This window comes from Theropithecus gelada, chromosome 3 (genome assembly GCF_003255815.1).
Source record: "Theropithecus gelada isolate Dixy chromosome 3, Tgel_1.0, whole genome shotgun sequence".
NCBI lineage: Eukaryota > Metazoa > Chordata > Mammalia > Primates > Cercopithecidae > Theropithecus > Theropithecus gelada.
In genome coordinates this window covers 175246193-175264730 of record NC_037670.1, presented here as the reverse complement: position 1 = coordinate 175264730, position 18538 = coordinate 175246193, and the positions used below count along the sequence as shown (strand labels likewise).

At 54.4% G+C, this 18538-nt stretch overlaps 1 protein-coding gene across 1 annotated transcript; it reads left to right on the top strand.

Moving 5' to 3' along the window:
* The first annotated feature begins 1013 nt into the window (after positions 1 to 1013).
* On the top strand, positions 1014 to 15800 carry IQCA1L (IQ motif containing with AAA domain 1 like). The gene is made up of 19 exons (XM_025380704.1): positions 1014 to 1060; positions 1669 to 1996; positions 2973 to 3092; positions 3390 to 3575; positions 6002 to 6073; positions 7458 to 7663; positions 8786 to 8870; positions 9363 to 9494; positions 9648 to 9723; positions 10149 to 10255; positions 11032 to 11115; positions 11206 to 11261; positions 12084 to 12166; positions 12316 to 12423; positions 13187 to 13386; positions 13849 to 13935; positions 14225 to 14402; positions 14802 to 15040; positions 15586 to 15800. The coding sequence occupies exons 1-19, from the start codon at positions 1050 to 1052 to the stop codon at positions 15691 to 15693; spliced, it is 2466 nt and encodes an 821-aa protein (XP_025236489.1). The 5' UTR covers positions 1014 to 1049; the 3' UTR covers positions 15694 to 15800.
* The last annotated feature ends 2738 nt before the right edge of the window (positions 15801 to 18538 follow it).

Here is an 18538-nt window from a genome sequence, read left to right as displayed (position 1 = left end):
CAACCTCAGGAGATCCACCTGCCCTGGCCTCCCAAAGTGCCAGTATTACAGGCATGAGCCACTGTGCCCAGCCCGGAATCTGAATTGTAATGAGACCCTCAGGTAGCTCGTAGGCACCTTCGAGTTAAGAGTCCTCCTATTTGCTTCTCTTTGCTGCTGTCTCCCTTCTATCCCTTTCCCTGGCCCTGTTCCTCGTAGATTTACTTATTCATAAGTCTCGACATGACACTGAGCTAAAAAGCTCACCCCAGCTGACAGCCTCAGGCTGCTAGTGGTATAATATTTTGTCTTTTTGGAAAAATTGTCTCCTGAACTTGTAGCAGTGATGGGAGGCAGTACCCACAGGTGACCAAGTGAGCCCCAAGCATGCAGAACAGCATCCACTATGCTTTCTAGCATGATCCTTCACGTGGGTCTGGCTCATGGGAATGGTGTGAACTCTTGGCAGGCCCCAAGGAGGCAAGCATGGTTATGCTCACTTTCACCCAAGGGGGCAACTGGGCCTTCAGGGCCTTCTGATTCCAAATCAGTGCTTTTCCCCTCCACCACACGGGCCTCTCCGTGCCATCATCCAGAGAGTGGAGGGCTGTGGGGCTCAGGAGGCGTGGGTGGACAGAGGGAACAGGCAGCTCCGAGTGAGAAGCTGCGGTGATGCCTTGTTGGGGGGTAATGTCTTTAGGACAGATGTATTCAGAGTGCCAAAGCTTTTAGGAGACTTCAAATAGAGATTTATTTCACTTGTTCCTTATAAGAAAAATGGCCAAAGTTGGACAACATGTTCTGCCCTAAGCTTCCAAAGCTTGCTCTGTGGGAGCCTGAAGCCACCCACCCACAGTCCCTTCAGTGTGCTGTTTCCAGGATGTCCTCCGAGATAATGTGCCCATTCTGCGCCACCAGTCCCCTCTCCTCAGCCCTAGAACACTGGCACAATGGGTCAGAACTCTTAAAACTAGGCTGTTCTGCCCTGTGGCCCTGGGAGTCAGGGAGCCACAGAGGTTCTGTGAATTCCACCACCAGCAAACAAGGGGCAGCGTGGAGGAGTGGGCACAATGTCTGAGGGGTGAGTGAGGGGCTGGAGTGGGGCTCCCAGGGCAGAGAGAGCAAAGGTCAGAGCACCTCCTTGGTCCTGAGAGGCTGGGGCAGAGTGGCAGTTTGGGCGCTGGGTCGCTCCAGCTGCTGCTGCTGCCCTGGCAGCTTTCACGGTGGAAACTTCCCTCCGACAGTTAATTCCAGAAGCAGGGCTCTGCTCTGAGGAAGGGACCCTCCTCCACATTCATCCCTCACCCCCACTTCCCACCCACCAGCCCAGATCACTGCAGCATCCGTGGGCTGCCCCACACCTGGCGGGCCCCACTGCCCCTGACTCCCGAAGACCCCTTCCTTACCGGAGCCTCAAGCCTGGGCCGGCTTTCCCCCAACCCCCCGAAGGTCATGCCCATTCTCTCTGCTAATCCTACAGCGGAGCCCAATCCCACACTCTCCCTAAGACCAGGTCAGTGTCTACTCATTGCCCTGCGGGCTCCTTACCTCATTGAAGTCCATTTCGGAGCCATGAGTGGTATCACACCTTCTGGTACCCTAAGCCCACACTCCTCAAAAGGCCAGGAGGCTCCATCTCCCCACTCCTCCGTGGCTCAGAGCACGCGGCGCCCGCCACCCTCTCTCCAGAGCTTACCAGCGCCTCTGGGAGTCCTCCCACGTGACCCTGCAGGAGCTGCTGGACCAAGAGCAGCCTCTGCTCGAACCTGTGCCCGACCGGGAGCGGCAGTCCTTCCAGTACAGGCTCGCGTCGCTCTACCTGCACTACCTGGGGCTGCTGCGCCGCTTCAACACCGTCTATGACCAGATGGTGCAGCCGCAGAAGCGGCGGCTGCTGCGGCGCCTGCTGGACGGCGTGGCGGGCCGCGTGCTGGAGCTCAAGGACGAGCTGGTGCGCGCCGACCTCTGTGAAAACCCCTGCCTGGACCGCGTGCTGCAGGATCTCAAGCTCACCCCGGTACGTGTGCGCAGCCACGAAGCCACGCCCCCAGTCAGCTGGCAGTAGGGGAGAGGCGGGGTAGGACCCGCCTTGACCACCTGGGACACAGAGCCATGCCCCGGCCAGCTTGGAGTCGGGTGGGGTAGGGATGGGGCCGACCACCCCCTGCCTATATCCCTGGTGTTGGGACACCTGCTAGGGAAGGAAGGAGGGCAGAGAAGATCAGAGGATGGAGTTTGGCCTTGTGGGAAGGGCTTCAGGAAGCTTGGCGGTGGGGGTTGTGCATGGAGGTACTTAGGGGTTGGATGGAGTCAGGATGAGGTCCCCTGCATGACTGGGAAGACCCACAAACCGCAGGGAATTGGTGAGGAGAGTCCTCTAGAATCTCCTCAAAGTGTGGTCCCTGGACCAGCTGCGTTGACATCACAAATGAGAAACTCTGTATCCTTAACCCGCTAAATCTGCACCTGCATTTTATCAAGACCCTCCCGTGATCTGTGTGCACGGGCAAGTTCTAGAAGGCTGTTCTAGAACACAGAGCTTCTGTAGGGCCTCCAGTCAGGCTCAGGGTTCAGTAACTGCTTCATATCCAAGACTATCTCAAAGTTTCCCCAACCAGCTGCAGCAGTGCGCTTGGTGGGGCCGGCGGCCATGGGAAAGATTCCCCAGGCCCTGCCATTCTGATGTAGTAGTCTGGGGAGGACCTAGGAATCTGCATTTAAGAGCTTCCCAGTTGATTATGATGCACAACCAGGTTTGAGACCACTGCCACCTACCACTATCCTCCAGAATTCAACTCCAGTCAGAGGATGGGGGCAGAAGAAGAGAGGAATGACTTTTGGGGGCATCTGCCCCATTTAAGTTTCCCACCTCAGGACTCTAAAATGGAGGAAAACAGTGCTGGGGGTGTATAAGCCCCTGAAAATGGTAATGGATTGGCCAGATGGCTCAGACTTTTGATTCCTGACCCTCCTCCCCCAACATTGCTCCAAAGGCTGACCTGGAGGTTCCAATCCCCAAATACTTCCTGTTGGAGCAGTCTACTGCTGTGCGGGAGCGACAGCTGATACTGGCTGAGATCCTGTCCAGACTGGAGCCAGAGTCCTCCCAGAAGGTAAACAAGGTGACACCTTCCCGGACTCTTCCATACCCCTTCTCCTGAAAGCCTCCAGAATGCAGAGAGGCCCTTCCCTGCCCTCTACGAGAGTGCCCTTTAGGTAATCCCTGGCCTCCTTCAAGGCTATTCTTGTGCTCATGGTAACCCTCCAATGCCAAGACAAGACTTGGGCTCCCAGATACTCTGGGAGGATGGTGCCCTGGTGTACCCTTTGATGGCCAGTCTCCCAGCAGTCCACCCTGGATGTAAACTCTCCTTCATGTGCTTCTGCTCTTTTGCCCCTGCTCTGGCCAGAGCTTTATAGGAATGCACCGGACTGAGGCCATAATTCTAGTGCAAAAGGCAGAGCGGGCCAGGCAAGGCCGGCTTCGAGCCACCTTCATGCGAGAGATTCGAAGAGATGAGGAGCAGGATCGGAGGATTCGGGAGGACGGATGGCACAAGTTCAGTCAGTGCCAAGCAGCTATCACCATACAGAAGGTAACCCTAGGTGCCCAGGAGGAGGGCCAGGGTAGAGTTACCTCATTCAGGAAGCCTGCTGGGCTCAGAAATTGATCACAGGAGTGCAGGCGCTTGGATTCTGTAGCCCCACAACTATTTATTTATTTATTTATTTTTGAGATGGAGTCTCGCTCTGTTGCCCAGGCTGGAATGCAGTGGCATGATCTCAGCTCACTGCAACCTCTGTCTCCTGGGTTCAAGCGATTCTTCTGCTTCGGCCTCCTGAGTAGCCAGGACTACAGTCCTCCGACAATATACCCAGCTAATTTTTGTATTTTTAGTAGAGATGGGTTTCACCATGTTGGCCAGGCCGCTCTCGAACTCCTGACTTCAAGTGATCTACCCACCTCAGCCTCCCAAAGTGCTGGGATTACAGGCATGAGCCACCATGCCCAGTCCCCACAACTAGATTCTAAACCAGTGAGTACTTTAATCAGTCAGCAAGCATATATCTTACTTGTTTATTATTTAATCTACATCTCTATTTTCAAAAGGGTTTGCAGTAGGATACCTTAAAAGTCCCAGAAACAGAAGGATCATTAAAATTAGAGAAGAAAAATCCATAATAGAGTAGCAGAACAGAATAGATGATCACTCCAGAAACTCTTACGACTGTTGAAAATGAGCCACTAAAATGTATCCTGCTGAGGCTGGAGTATTGCTTGAGCCCTGAGCAATGTAGCAAGACCCCATCTCTTAAAACAAGAAAGGATCCTGAGCCTCCTGGAAACTAAGACAGAGGGAAACTTGATCATGATGAATTAATTTGATAACTGATGTGATCTGAGCATCCCCAAACTCTGTGCCTTCTGGGTCACCTTTTAATATGGAAATAACATAATTTCCATAATTTTATCTCCTGTCCCACCTCACTGCAGAAAGCCCTTCTCTGCCTTAAGGTTCCCCGAGCATTCTTACCATCCTGGTTGTCACACCTCTCCTTTGCTCTGGACAGCCACTCTGCACCTCTCTGGGTCAGCCTCTGCTGTCTGCCTTGGTGTGTGAACATGGCCTCTCCTACCATTCCTTAAAATGCTGCTAACACACGCCGACTCCTGGTGGTAGTGGTTAACAGCTTGACCAGAGACTGGAGGAGCCCCGGCAAAATTTCAGTGCAGGAACAGACCACTTTCTGTTCATGCAGGTGTCGCTGCCCCTAAGGCCACCGGCCCTGCTCTGTCACAGAAGCCTCTTGCCACCTTTTCTTTCCAGGAAGTGTTGACCTGGGTGGGCCTCTTTCTCTCTCAAATCAATCTCCCCCTCCTTCCTCTCTCTCTCAAATCCCAATACCTCAAAAACCTCTGCCTCCTAGCCCACTAGAGAAAACTTAGAACTTCCCACCGAAAGACGAAAGCAGGCAACCATCTAGCAAACAATAGTGATTCTATGAAGATATATCATCTGCAAATGGGATAGATTCGTGTGTTAGTAATCAGTACACTGAGCAGGTCGGTCTGAGGCAGGATGACTGTGTCAATGTCTGAGAAGGAGGTTCTCGACAGCAGGGCTCACTAAGGCAAAGAAGTCAAGAAGGGGGATAGACCCCAAAGATGGAGTCCTACTTCCCCTGTAGACCAAAGCTGGTCATTTTGTGCCTGTTGCCAGACATCAAGAGTACAGAAATATTGCATGCTGGTCTTAGAGTCATCCAGAGCACTGAGAAAAGCAAAAAACGTATGAAGGACCCAGTCATGGTGGGCCTGGCCTGTGGGGGTCACAGGAGTGGGAGGACAAAGCCCAGATGAGAAGTGCAGGAAGCAGCCCCAGCTCCTGGAGGGGCCGAGAGGCAGATGGAAAGCCCTGGCTGGCCCGGGCCCTGGCTCTGCCCTCCTCTGCCCAGCGTCCCCACCCTCTGGTCCCACTAGCACTCAGTGATCCTGGAGTCTGGAAGTGGCTGGGCCTGGGAGAAAGAGCACGGGTCCAGCTCTGCACAGATGGCGTCCTGGGCCTGAGAGAGGTCATGTCCAGTCTCTGGCCTCAGTTCCCTTGGGTCAAAAATGGAGGATTAACTGAGGAGCTCCACAATCCCTACAGCGCCAGTGTCTATGTGCCTGGGTGGAGTCAGATATTTATTCCAGCTGCTCTGGGGATTCTGAGGAGTGGGTGTAGGGAATGTGTAGGGTGCTTGAGCTCTGATCTGTCCCTCAAAAGAGATAGCAGATTAGGGTGGCGAGGGAAAGGAAGAAATCCCTGGGGGGCCCTGGGGCCAGTTGGCTTGAGTGCCCACCTGAAACCACCCTGTTCTAGGCTGTTCCTGCTCAGTGTGCACCTGAGCAGACTTCCCCAGGGCTCCTCCCCGCCCCACCCAAAATCTCTAGTGTGACCCTCTCGGACCCTCTCTGAGAGACAGGCTGCTGCAGGGTGGACAGTGTGTGTCCCCTGTGTCTCCTACATCCCTCCACCAGGTATGGAAAGGCTACCTGCAGAGGAAACGCACTCAGCAGGACCGGCGGACAGAGATGGAGTTCATTGGCATGGTGAGCTCAACCTGCCCACCATGGTGGGGCCTGGAACACAGGGCTGGCCAGGGCAGGGCCCCCACCCAGAGCACAGTCTTCTTCCAGCCCCACTTTGCCCACGGTGCTCTCCACTCAGGCCGGGTGGAGAGCCTGGAAGAGAAAGAGGCAGAAGGACAGGAAAGCCCCCAGGCCATATCCCTTCATACCCTTCTTCCTGTAGAGATCTGGCCCCTGGCAGCAGCTCACCTGTGAGGCCAGGAGGGGTATTGTGTAGAGCATCCTGGACCCCACGTTCCCACCCCCAGCTGGAAGGAGGGGCTACAGGGGTGGGCCCCCAGAGGGAAGAGGCCACAAAGCCAGCAGGGGCACCCACACCGCCCCCCAAAGCCTCTGGTAGCCACAGGGACACACCAGGGACTGTGTTGGGGTAGGGACACACTCCCCAAACCAGGCCTTTCTAGGCCATGTGCCTGTGTGCATACATGTGTGCCTGGCCAAAGTGAGTAGGCCTGGCTCCTTGAATCTGTCTATGCCCTGTTCTCTGTCCTCTCACCCAGTTGATCTCCACTGACTTAGGAAAGGCAGGCCGAGACTGGAGGGGTGGCGGGAGCATGCTCCCTGAGGGAAGGGCTTTGTCCTGGGCAGATCCTGTGGAGGCCTGGCTGCCAGAAGGAGCTGGGGAGGGGGCTGGGCTGGGGATTGGAGGGATGGGAGGGAAGGGAGCCTTCCCAGGTCTGGTGACATCTTGGCAGGCTGGGAGGCTACCACTGGAGGCTTGGGGCTTTGGGAGGAAGGAGGGGCCAGGGGCTGCTGTGTGGGAGTGGAGGTCAGAGACTGGTTGAGGGGCCAGAGGGCTGGACCCCCAGGAGATGAGAGCAGGCTGAAAGAGGCAGGGGTTGGCTTCAGCAGGGAGGGGTCCGTGCACAGCAGTGGGTGAGGAATGAGCCCGGCCGCCCGGGCCTATCAACAGTGTGAGCTCAGCGTTTTCAGTAATTGTCTCTGCGCAGAGTGATATTTAAAATACATTTGGGAGCCAATGAGGCGGGAAAGTGGCTGCAAAAGCGGCTGCCAACTCGGCCGCGGGGCGGGGGTGCAGGCGGGGGCTGGGGCCGGAGGCTCTAGGGGAGGGTGTGCTGGGGAAATCGGGTAGGGGCCAGCCCGGATGCATCTAGCAAACTCATTATTAGAGTAATTTACACAGACGAATTCGGCTCCAAATACAGTTTCTTCCAATGCAGGCATGCCCGTTGTTCCGTGTGGGGGTGTGTGCGAGGCCTTGCGTGAGCGTCGTGTTGGAGAAGGAGCGGGTACAGGCGTGTGTGCCTGAGGCTGGGGGCTACATCCAGACTGGATGCTGGTTCCTCCCACTCCTGAGCCCCTCAACCTCTCTTCCACTCCCCAGCTCCCCTCACCCAACCAGGTAGAGCACCTGAGCATCATCTCCCAGGCCTGCCTCTGGGAGGATGTCCGGAGGCTCCGCCAGGTAGAGAAGGAGGAGGAATTCCGGGCGGCAATGGTGAAGGCCCATGATTCTCTGGCAGAGACAGAGGGGCCTGACATGAAGGAGAAGATGAAGGAGCAAATCCGACAGTGGTTTATCGAGTGCCAGTCAGTGTCCTCAGCTGACCCTACCCTCATCCTTCATTCCCTTCACTCAGGGTCCCTCAGGGCTGCTCCTGCTCCATCCCCCACATGGGTTCTGCCTTCTAGTCCAGATTGGCCCTTTTCTCCTCTACCCCCAGGTCCCCAACACACTGCTGACCCTGTTGGTTTCAACCACCTTGGGCCCCCAGTGTACAGGACCATCTCCACACCTGACTTCCCATTTCCACAAGGGAGAGAAAGTGCCAGAATAGGGTGGGGAAAGCACCCATGGATGCCCCCTGAGTGATCTGTCCTCTTGTTTGTAACAATCCATTCCTCCCCTGTCTCCCTCTGTCTCCCCTGGTCCTTTACTTTTCTCTGCCATTCTCCATCCATCCACCCACCCTTTTATCCACCTCTCCATCTACCTATCCATCCATCTGTCATCCATCCATCCACTCACCCTTCTACCCAGCTCACTCTCTATCTATCTATCTATCTATCTATCTATCTATCTATCTATCTATCTATCTATCTATCTATCTATCTATCTATCTATCTATCTATCCATCTATCCATCCATCCATCAACCCACCCACTCTTCTACCCACCTCTCCATCTCCCCATCCATCCATCCACCCATCTACCCATCTACCCACTTCTCTATCTATCCTTCCATCTGTCGATCTGCCCATCCATCCACCCACCCTTCTACCCACCTCTCCATCTATCTACCCAAGCATCTTCCCATCTACCCACCCACCCTTCTACCCACCTCTCCATCTATCTATCCATGTGTCCATCCGCCCACCCACCTACCCACCTCTCCATCTCCCCATCCATCCATCCATCTATCCATCCATCCACGCATCTACCCACCCTTCTACCCACCTCTCTGTCTATCCTTCCATCTGACCATCCACCCACCTTTCTACCCATCTCTCCATCTATCCACCCATGCATCTGTCCATCTACCCACCCACCCTTCTACCCACCTCTCCATCTGTCTATCCATCCATCTGTCCATCCACCCACCCTTCTACCCACCTCTCTGTCTACCTATCCATCCATCCATCCATCCATCCATCCATCCATCCATCCATCCATCTATTCATCTTTCTGTTCAATCATCTTATGTTCACTTAGCGATCTTACTGGCCGATTTCCTGATTATCCAGATGCGTCTTCAGGTGGATCCTACTCAATCTTTGCAGACAAAACTCCAGAACAGGTACCCTGTTGGAGGTGAGGCAGACGGTTTTTTGTGGCAGGTGGAGTCTGAGGCTACAGAGAGTAGTGAGTGGGGTGGAGTAGGGGGTCAGCCTCAATGGAGGCAGAGGTGGCTGGGGGAAATGCAGGCAGCTAGAAAGATGGCATGGGGAAGAGGAGCAAGGAGCAGCTGCGGCTGGAGCAGGCATTGTGACTGGGAAAGGAAGGATGTCTGGGTAGACTGCAGTGGCTCCAGATCCCATGGCCAGGAGAGAACAGTGGCTCTGACCAGAACGCTCCTTCTTGGGCACTCTTTCTCCCTGGACCCCAGTGGAGTCTCTGCATGCTCAGCTGTCCCGACCCCATCAGTTACTCTAGGCTAGGGAATCCTTGGTTCACCCCAGTCACAGGCCCTGGGCCTGAGAGATCTCCAGCTCTCTTCTGTAAAATCCAGGGCTCTCTTTTGTAAAATCCCCTTGATCTTCTCTGAAATGTCTTGTGTCATTGGTCACAGGTGAGAATGGAACTGGAAATGCAGGTCCAAGAGAACAAAAAAAAGGAACAAGAGAAGAGAAAGGAAAAAGGAAAGGATGAAAAAGAGAAGAAGAAGAAGAAGAAAGGAAAGGAAGAAAAGTCCAAGAAGGGGGTAAGATACCTCCCAAATGCATGGCGTGAGGGACAGGGAGGAGCAAGGTGTGGGGGAACTCATGGTAGGAAGATGGGTTGAGGTAAGGTTAGGGCCAGAGTTTGTGCTAGGTAGAGGTGATGAAGTCAAGGTCAAAGGATGTTTATATTCTAGGAAGTGGATGCGGTGCTGCAAGTGTTGCCATCCAAATGTATCCCTATGATCAGTGCCGGGCATGAGGAATACTTAAGTAAGAGGGGAGACGGCTGGGGAAGAGTGTCTGTGCTTTGTGGGACCTGGGGCCCTGGGTCCTGGAGAAAGTGGGCATCTGCCACATGGACCATGAAGTGGCAGTGTGGGTGTGTAGGCAAAGGGGACAATACCAAATGAGGAGAGGGAGGTATGGTGTGATTCTTTGGGTGGGGGCGTTACAGGTTTGGGTCTGAATCCTGTGGCCACAGGCCTTGGGGTCAAGTCTATCTGCCATCTGGGTAGAAACAATGCCAGGCTGGTGGGTGGGGACAGGGTAACCAGCCAGGGCCTGGCTCCTGACCTGTGTGCACACATGTGTCTGTGTATGCACGTATGTGTGCATGTGCTTGTGCACATGTGCATGCATGTGTGTATACACCCGGGACTCTGACCTTCACACATCCATCCACTCTCTGCGGTTAGGTACATGGAAGAACCGGTGTGAGAGCATACACCCCAGTCAGAATTATGACTCCGAGACCCTCCGGGAGGAGAAGAGAAAGGAGGTGGAGCTGGAGATCCGGATACAGGTGTGAGCGCGGGGTCAGGGCTTCCCTGCAGGCCACTACCCTGCACCCTCCCCCATGACCCACACTTCCATCCAGATTCAGGTTCCTCCCCAACCATTTCTCTGCATCTCTCTTGTTCTGAACACCCAACCCCAGTCCCCAGCTCATCCTCTGTAGACTTTGCTGCCTCCATGCATGGTCCTAGCTCCACCTGCTGCCCACGTCAGTTCCCACCTTCCTCTGCCTCCCCCTGGTCTCGCTTTCTCCCAGGGCTGATGCAGCAGGGATGTGGAGGGTATGGGAGGGACTTGGAGCCAGGGTGTCCACACCCCACCACCATCCTCAGGAACCCTCTGACGACGTGTCCCACCCATGCTGTGGGCTTCAGGAGTGTTCAATCATGTGGTCTTTCACGAAACCCATGAGGAAAATACCATGGTTTTCCTGATGGTACACATGGGAAACTGAGGCTAAGCAGTTATGCAACCGTTTAGGTCACAGAGACCTCAGTGGGGGATGTTGGGCTTGAATTCCATCTGGGGGCTTCTCCGCACGTTGAAGGCTGAGAGCAGGGCTCCTGGGAGAACAGGAAGAGGATTAGGACTGGGTGTGAACAGGTGCTGGGAGGGAGGGAGGAACGCAGAGAAATGTGTGGGAAGGGCTGTCCCTGCTGCCTTCATCAGGCTCACTGGGTTCTTTTGTAAGGCTCCTCCCCTCCTTCCCATCCCTGCCTGCTTCTCTCCCACCTGTCCTCCCAGCCTCAGGCCACCCGGCCATACCTCAGCTGTCTCCCCTAGGTGGATGAGCTGATGCGTCAGGAGCTGAGGAACCTCCGTCTGGTTGTGGACAAGGAGGAAGAAAGACCCTTGAAGGCTCCAAAGGCAAGATGACGGGCTGGGACTGGGCAGGGGAGGGCACACAGTGGAGGCAAGGAACAGGGCACAATGACCTATGCGCTTGTTTCCAACCAGAAAACACCTGGGAAGAAAACTGGGAAAAAGAAGGAAAAAGATCTGACCCCAAACAGGTAGCACAGCCTGTCATGCCCACTTTGCATGGTGGTGGTGGTGGAGCAAGTCCCAGTCCAGGACAGGTCCTGACTCTGCTGCTGTGAGACCTTGGGAAAGTCGCTTTCCCTCTCTGACTCCCTGACCTTGTTCACCAAGTACCTGCCCTGCCAAACTCACATGATAACTGTGGGGATCAAGCAAAGGCACAAGAAAGGGCTCTGTACATGAAATGCAGAGCGAGATCTCAATGGAGTTTATAATCAGGTCATTGCTCTCCACTTCCAGATCCTCCCTCCAACCTTTGCCTTAACCGCCTCTGTCTCTGCCAAAGCCATTTCCCCCTGGACTTCCCACTCTGGGGCATTCAGGGACTCGTCAGTGGTCCCTTCCTGTTGACTTATCTGGTAAAGAGAGCACACAAGCACCTTGACGTCAGCTGCTTGAATTTAATGGCTGTCTCTCCCAGGAGCACTCACGTCTTAAATGTAGTTTCTAAGAAGAGGGCAATGCTTAATTCAAATGACTGGATTTCTAATGGTGGATCTTTGGCCAGGGGGCAGACTGATGAGTGTCACAGAGGCCCCTGTCCCCCTCACACCGCTCTTACAGAGCACCCACTGCGGGAGGCTTGCCTCCTAGGACAGTGATTTGGTGCCATACCTGATTCTGCCTGTTTGCAGGCACTGTAGATATTTTTGAGCACAGAATGCTGGGCAGGAGAACCACTGATCCCCTGTCTTCATGACAACAGCCCCCCATCTCTGCCTCCATTTCCCTGTGTTCTCACTTGCTAACATCCCTTGTGGTGGTGGGGGTCTTCCTGTGCCATCCTCTGCCAGGTCTGTGGAGTCACTGTATGAAGAGCTTGTTATTTCTGGACTTCTAAGGAAGAGTGAGTCAGTAGCATTGAAAGACTACGTAGGTGAGACCCCTCCCAGAATGCCTGCTCCCAGTCTGTGGCCAGGTGCCAAGGCTCCCCTATCCCCCATCGGCACCGCCTTGCCTGTGGCTGGTTGCCTGATTGCCACTCAGAGAGGGTGCCTCTCACTCAGTGGCTGCCTATCGCCACAGGTGACTTCCTCTATCTTGGATCTGCTCTGAGTTTGGCAAAGAAGTTGCCCATGCCATCCCTGTTTGACATACGACAGAATGTGGCTTTGTATGCAGTCCTTCGGCTTGGTGAGAGGCCCTGGGGGTGTGAGGAGCCAGCTCTGGGCAGGCAACCCTTGGGGTGAGGGCTGGGGTCAGGGTAGGGTGGCTGAGGCGGGCATGTCCAGCCTGAGCCTCCAAGCCCCAGGGCCCTGCCCAGGCCCTGCTGGAGGTCACACTCAGATTGGGCCACCCCAGAAATCAGGTGGGCCCTTGACCTGCTGAACAGCCCACATTGCCAGCCCCTTACTCAATCCCAAGGGACAACCCAGCGTCTGTCCCGCTGCCAGAAGACCACCAGCCCTACACCCCTGGAGCTGAAGAGCTTTCTGAAGTGGTTTATTCTGTGCCTGCCTTTTTTTTTTTTTTTTTTTTGAGATAGAGTCTCACTCTGTTGCCCAGGCTGGAGTGCAGTGGCACAATCTCAGCTCATGGCAACCTCCGCCTCCCGTGTCCCATACCTTTCAATTCCACCACTCATAATCCAGGAGTGGAAGCAGAGGAAGGGAAAACAGAAAGGGCATTAGTCAGGGTAGCAGGCTCCCTCCCAGTCCCATGTACAGCTCCTCATACTGGAGACTCCTAAGCCATTCAAACTCTCCTGCTGCCACTCCTGGCTCCCAGGCCTAGGGGACCAGGCGATCTGGTGGTATTGGGGAAGGTAGTATGCCCCGTGATCTGCACCTCCTCTCCCAGCCCCAGGCCCTTGGCCTGACCTTACACAGAGTCATCTCCAGCCCTGACTCCTGCTGCTGACCTGACACCTGGCTCTGGCCCATTTCCTTGCTCTCAGGCTCCTCGGATATCCATGCCATGGCCCCGCTCATCCGCTCCATCCTCCTGGTGGGCCCCTCTGGCATGGGGAAGAAGATGCTGGTCAAGGCAGTGTGCACAGAAACTGGCGCCAACCTGTTCGACCTGTCACCGGGCAACCTGCTGGGCAAATATCCTGGCAGGAATGGGGCACAGATGATGGTGCATATAGTCTTTAAGGTCCGGAGCCCCCAGCTTTTGGCATTTGTGGTTCTCAGACCTGTGGCAACAAAGGAGGGTGGGCTTTGAGATCATGTCACCCATCAGCCTACTGGGTATGATTTCAGGTGCTGAACTGGTGAGGTCTCCCTACCAACCCGGGCTAGGAGCTTGGGTTCCCCCTGCAGCCCCTGTGGTGGGGGAATGAAGGGAAAGGGGAGGATATAGAGCAACTTCTTTTCATGGTGGGATGAGGCTGAATATGCAGCCCCCCATGGGGGGCAGTGACTCAGTTTACCCTGAGGTGTGAGGTGTGTGCAGCAGCAGGCTGGGAGGTGGGACTGGCAGGTGTGGGGAGTGGAGACTGGGCTCCAAGGTCAGCCCCTGCTCAATGCCAGCCTTCATCCTGGCTTCTGACCAGCAGGGACATGACCCTTCTCCAGAGACATCTAATGTCTGATTTCTACTCTTCAACTCATCCAGGTAGCCAGACTCCTACAGCCCTCTGTGATTTGGATTGGAAATGCTGAGAAGAATTTCTATAAGAGGATCCCCAAAGAAGACAGGGAGGTGAGGGAGCGTGGACGTGAAGGTCATGTGGGCAGATGGCGTGAGCTGGGGCTGGGCTGGAAGGCCTAGGCTTGTTCAAGTCACTCCAAACCCCACCCACTGGGGCCTTGCACATGCCCCTCTACTCCTCACACCTAGTTTCCTTGTCTCAAAGCAGGATGGGCAGCCTCCTCATCCTGCTAGGGCTGAGGTGAGGCTGAGGGTGGGGTGGGCTCTGAGAACTTGGGAGCCCCGTACACTGGGCCACCATCCCCCAGCCCCACCACTCCTCCCTCTTCCCCTGGAGCAGATGGACCCAAAGCGGATAAAGAAGGACCTCACCAAGGCCTTGCGGCTGCTGACTCCCGGAGATCGTGTGATGCTGATTGGGACAACCTCCCGGCCACAGCTGGCTGATATTCGGGGGCTGTGCCGGGTCTACGAGCGGATCCTCTTCATGCCCCGGCCTGACTACACGTCCCGCTATGGTGAAGCCTGGGGACACGGGGTTGGCTGCCCCTACCAAAGCCTGCCCACCTCCTGCCCCATACCCCACTGCTGCTGCGAGCCCTCACCCCCACAGCCAGATCTTCTGGAAGGGCTGCTGGACAAGCAGCCCAGTAGCCTGGGTCCTGGCTTCGGCTCTGTGGACACAAGCAGGTGGTTTATGTCCTCCGAGGCTCTGCTTGCTCGGGTTGAGTTGGGAGGATGACCCTTGCCTAGCTTGAGATCCGGTACCTTCCCTGGGGAAGGGGAGCTGATGGACATGGAGCTGCTCCCCGGAGCACAAAGCTCCTTCCAGGTCCAGGTGGGGGCTGCTCAGGCCTTGTTGCCCCTGCCTGGTGCCCACTGCCCCTCCAAGCCCCATGTCCTCCGCATGCCTGCAGTGCTCTGGAAGCGTATGATAGAGGCCCGGGGCGTCCAGCCAACCCAGCACTTGGACATCAGTGCCCTAGCCAAGGTCTCCGATGGCTACACGCCAGGTCACATTCTCCAAGCCATCCAATCGGTGCTGAGTGAGCGGCGGTTCCTGCAACTGTCCAAGCGGCCCCTGGTGGCCTCTGAGTTCCTGGGACAACTGGCGAAGCTGGATCCAGTATACAGGGAGGAGGAGGAGTCCCTGAAGGTGAGGTGGCAGGGCCAGGGGCTGTGGGTAAGCAGCGCCCTTGGGGAGTCAGCCCCCTGAAGCACACCTCGGACCCCTCCCTCTGCTCCCACAAATTACCAGAAGACAATCGGTGGAAACATGTGTGGAGCTCAGCTGGGAAGGGAGCAGAAAATCACCAGGAAATGCATTCGGGGCCATCCCACTTGGTTTCCCTGAGGGTGGGAGCTTGCAAGGACCATTGAGGTATCAGGAGCCCTTTGTGAGTTCTGGTAACAGCTGCCACCCACCTTTCCCACCCCAGACTCAGTGCACCTGCCAAGGATGGCCTTGGGAGCACAGCAGAGAGGGCTGCAGGTGTGGAGGGAAGAGGGCTTGCCCCCTAAGAATGGCTGACATCATACCGGAAGGATTTGGTGGGGAGCAAGGGAAACCCCAGCCCTAAAAGGACCCCCGAACCCAGGGGAAGAGGAGAAGAGGCTGCTGAGGAAACAATCTGTAAAAAGGGGAGGGGTGAGGTCAGGATGGGTCCCAGGGCCTTACCACTCCTGTGCCCACCAACCCAGGACTGGTACTTCAAGACCCCACTGGGCAAGAAGAGCATGAAACACAGGATGGACCAGTTGGAGGCTGAGGAGGCCAAGCTGGCCAAGGAGAAGAAGAAAAGAAAGTGATGGCTAAGGCTTGTGGGTACCTGAGATTAGTGGCGTGGGACAGGGCAGTGGCCCAAGGGTAAAGGGATGGGGCAGAGGCATAAACGCCCAGATGACTTGGGGACAAACTCTTCTTGTCCATCCATGTCCGTGTCTTCCCACCCCTCCCTCTGTGTCCCCACCTGTGCCTGGCCCTGTCTAGCCCCCACCTCTCTCCTGGGCCCTGGCCCTTGCCAGCTCACTGCCGCCTCCCTGCTCTGGCTCCCAGATCCCTGTCCTCAGCCCCCACTTCCAGGTCTTCATCTCCTTGTCATTGTCCTATCCTGGCTCCCTGACTCTCTTCCTCCTTGAGGCATTTAAGGGAGAAAAAATAGGAAGAGGAGAGAGGGAAAGAGGAGAGAGGGGAGAAGGAAGGTCTGCAGTCAGAAAAAGCACAGGTCTGGAAGTTAACTGTCCCTGGTTCTAAACCCACTTGGCGCTAACTGCCTGTGTGACCTGAAGAGTGCTTTCCCGTCTCTGGGCCTCAGTTTCCTTACTTATAAAGCAAGGAGAGATTGGACCAGGAATTTCTAAGGTCCCTTTTACCCTAGAGTTTGACTGTTCTAGCAAAAGTGGCTGGGAAGTCAGGGCAGGGAGGGTGCTTGGGCAGTAGTGGGGGCAGGATGGGAAGCAGGGCTCAGCAAGGCTGTGGGGAGGTGGTGGGGCTTTGTGACCAAGGCAAGGGCTGCTGGTAGACCCAATGCTGCAGTGGACATGGGAGTGCAGCATTGGATCGACCCAATTTCTCTGAGTATTCTTCATCTCTTTCCTAAAGACCCCTCCCCTGGCACTCTGCCTGCCCCAGCTCTGCACTGCATCCTCTGACCACAGCCTAGGGCTCAATGGGATAGGGCCTCCTGCTCCTAGGGTGGGAGTCCATCTGTGGGTTTCCCCTTGCTGGGGAGGGAACAGCTCAGGGGAGGACGGGGTCAGAGAACTTAGGGAGCAGGGGCAACAATACCACCAAGGGCTGGGGAGCCCCGGAGTGTTCTCTTGGAAGAGGCAGACCCGTGGACCATGTACACAGTGTGTGGATGAAGGCCAAGGTGTGTCCACAGGTAGTAAGAGAAAACGAGAGAGCTGAAACTATAAAACCCCTAGAAGAAAACATAGGGGAAATCTCCATGATGTTGGTCTGGGCAGAGATTTCTTGGATATGAACCCAAAAGCACAGACAATGAAAGCAAAAATAGACAAATGGGATTGTACCAAACTAAAAGGTCCCTGCACAGCAAAGGAAATGACAGAGTGAAGAGACAATCCACAGACTGGGAAAAAATATGTGCAAATCAAACATTGGATAAGGGGCGAATATCCAAAATGCACAAGGAACTCAAACTACTAAATAAAAACAACAACAACAAAAAACCCTATTAAAAAATGAACAAAGGACTTGAACAGACATTTCTCAAAAGAAGACACACAAATGGCCAACAGATATCTGAAAATATGTTCAACAGCACTAATCATCAGAGAAATGTGAATCAAAATGAGATATTATCTCACACCTGTTAGACGGGCTATTATAGAAAACTGAAAGATAAGTGTTGGCAAGGATATGGAGAAAAGGGGACTCTGCACTGTTGGTGGTGTTGTAAATTAGTACCATTTTGAAAAGTAGAATGAAGGTTCCTCAAAAAACTAAAAATAGAATTACCTTATGATTCAGCAATCCCACTATATACGGAAAGGAATTGAAATCAGCATGAAGAAGAGATGTCTGCACCCCCACGTCCACTGCAGCACTACTCACAATCGCCAAAACATGGAAACAACTGTTGTCCATCAATGGATGAATGGATTTTCAAATGCGATGTATCTGGAGGACGTTGTGCTAAGTGAAATAAGCCAGGTGCAGAAAGACAGATACCGCATGATCTTGCTCACTGTGGAATCTAAAAAAGTCATGCTCATAGAAGAGCAGAATGGTGATTCCCAGAGGCTGGGGGCTCAGGGGAGGTGGACAGGGAAAGGGGAGACATTGGTCAGTGGGTATGATGTTACAGGTAGATAGGATAAGTTCAGGTGTTCTATTGCATAGCAAGGTGACTGTAGTGAATAATGATGTATATTTCAAAATAGCTAAGAGAGGATTTAAATGTTCTCACCACAAAGAATTGGTAAATATCATTTGATAGATGTGATAATTACCCTGATATGATTACACATTATATACATGTATCAAAATATTATAGCCCCATAAATATATACAATTATTTGTCAATTAAAAATGAAACTTTTAAAAAAGCAATTGATTAAAAAAAAATTTTAAGCCAGTGTGAACTAAAGGGGCAAGACCACTGGGGCTGGAGCACCCTAAGCCCACGGTGGGCAGTGGTGGGTCAGAGCTGAACCCCAGGGCTTGGTTTCTCATCTTTCTCTTTTTCCTTTTGATCCACCCGACCCCCAAACAAAAGTCAGTGCCTGAGCAGACAGAGACATTTCTCCTTTCTCACTCTCTAGGGAAGACCCCAGGTAACCATGGCAGGGGAGAGATGCCACCCAACGTCATCCAGGGAGATGGGGGGTTGGCATCAAGGGCAAGCATGGGGAGTTTCTGTGGCTGCCTGTGGGTTACGCTGTGTTACCAAGGCACATGTCTATCTTTAGGAGTCCCCTGAGGGGTGCCTCACACAGCGAGGGCAATCTCTGTCACTACTGTGAACTCGTCCCTTGGTTTGGGAGTGGGAAGGTGCAGGGCTAACAGATGACATTTGGAAGGGCAGGAAATACCGGGCACCTACAGGCCTCCCCAGTGGGATCAGAACCCAGGCAGCTGGAGGCTGATTTGGTGAAACAGAGGAAAAACAAGAAGGAGCTTGAGGTC